Source organism: Emiliania huxleyi (assembly GCF_000372725.1).
Source record: "Emiliania huxleyi CCMP1516 unplaced genomic scaffold EMIHUscaffold_412, whole genome shotgun sequence".
NCBI classification, from domain to species: domain Eukaryota; phylum Haptophyta; order Isochrysidales; family Noelaerhabdaceae; genus Emiliania; species Emiliania huxleyi.
In genome coordinates this window covers 71310-73072 of record NW_005198887.1, presented here as the reverse complement: position 1 = coordinate 73072, position 1763 = coordinate 71310, and the positions used below count along the sequence as shown (strand labels likewise).

The following is a 1763-nucleotide window of genomic DNA, read 5'->3' as shown; positions in this document are numbered from 1 at the left end:
GGCGCGTGTGCTCCACCCTCGCCGGGCGGGCGGCGGGCCCCGGCGACGGGGTGCAGGGCACGCTGCGCATCGCGGGCGCGGTGCGCGGCCCGTCCCCGTCCGAGCGGCCGGCCGGCGACACCTCTCGCAAGTACGTCTCAGTCGACCACCTCGGCCGCGCGCACGCCGTTGGCCGGCGCAAGCGCGCGGTCGCGCGTGTGTGGGTGTGGGAGTCGGAGGACCCGGATGCGCCGCAGGTGACGGTCAACGGCCAGTCCGTCTCGCAGTTCTTCGGCGGGCACTGGGACCTGCGGTACGCGGCGCTGTCGCCATTCTTCAAGACGCAGACCGCGGGCCTCTACTCGGTGATGTCGACCGTCCGGGGCGGCGGCCGCTCCGGCCAGGCGGAGGCGCTCCGGCTCGGCATCGCCACCGCGTTGCAGGGCCTCAACTTTGACCTGCGGCCGACACTAAAGTCGGCCGGCTTCTTGACTCGCGACCGGCGGCAGCGCGAGAGGAAGAAGCCGGGCCAGGCGGGCGCGCGGAAGAAATTCGCGTGGGTGAAGCGCTGAGGAGGGGGTGGGTGCGATGAGGACGGCGCGGTGTGATGGGTCTGGGAGACGGTTTCCGCTGGAATCGCTGCGGCCTAGGGTACGCCACTAGGCTTAATTAAAAGGGTACCCTGCCCCGGCTGGGGCGTCCAGCTTACGAAGCAAATCCCTAAGAAAAACTTGGCAGCAATTTTAATAAAAAATAAAATATTCTTAGCTTCAAGCCCCCCTCCGAGACTAGAGACAGTCACCACCCGTACACAGGAGAGATGGGAGTGCCCCCCGCCCCCACTTGCCCTGGTGACTACACAGGATAGCGTGCCCCGATAACGGCGACACATAGTGGGGGACACTGCGCAAGGAGGGGGTGCGAAGGCTCATTGGGGTACTAGGTGGGACCATGAGGGGGGGTGGGCGGGGTCCTGTGGGGGTGAAATGTTGCGCGGCGAATTCGAACCTACCCCCTCGCCGCGCCGATCCTCACGCGGAGGGTAAAACCCTGTGGGACAAAACCCCCCCGCGGTCGGCAGTCTTCAGAGTGGACCCCCCCCTCCCCAGCCTCCCCTGTGCATCTCGCACCCCCCCCCGCTCCCCATCGGTGACTCGCGAAGGACACGGACACTCGGGGTGAGGGGGGGTCCCCCCGGAGGGGGCTCTGGGGCATTGTTGGGTTGATCGCTCGTGCCGATCTCGGGTCGATCTCGGGTCGATCTCGGGTCGATCTCGAGTCGATCTCGGGTCGATCTCGGGTCGATCTCGGGTCGATCTCGGGTCGATCTCGGGTCTCGGGTCGGTCTTGGGCGTCGGTCTCGGAGTGGTCTAGAAAAGAAAAAAATGTGGGGCGAGATGAGGCGAGATGAGGCGAGGTGAGGCGAGGTGAGGGGCGATGAGGCGAGATGAGGCGAGATGAGGCGAGGTGAGGCGAGATGAGGCGAGATGAGGCGAGATGAGGCGAGGTGAGGCGAGATGAGGCGAGATGAGGCGAGTGGCGAGATGAGGCGAGATGAGGCGAGATGAGGCGAGATGAGGCGAGGTGAGGCGAGATGAGGCGAGATGAGGCGAGGTGTACCTCGGCGAGATGAGGCGAGGTGAGGCGAGATGAGGCGAGCGGGTGTGCCGGGTGAGGCGAGATGAGGCGAGGTGTGAGGCGAGATGAGGCGAGGTGAGGCGAGATGAAGCGAGGTGAGGCGAGATGAAGCGAGGTGAGGCGAGATGAGGCGAGATGAGGCGAGA

The 1763-nt window shown here is 66.0% G+C and overlaps 1 protein-coding gene across 1 annotated transcript; it reads left to right on the top strand.

The window, feature by feature from the left end:
• Positions 1 to 158: 158 nt before the first annotated feature.
• On the top strand, positions 159 to 551 carry EMIHUDRAFT_75789 (hypothetical protein; the record flags this gene model as incomplete). Its single annotated transcript, XM_005769658.1, has 1 exon — positions 159 to 551. A coding segment is annotated over one exon (393 nt), but the record flags the coding sequence as incomplete, so codon positions are not given.
• Positions 552 to 1763: the final 1212 nt, after the last annotated feature.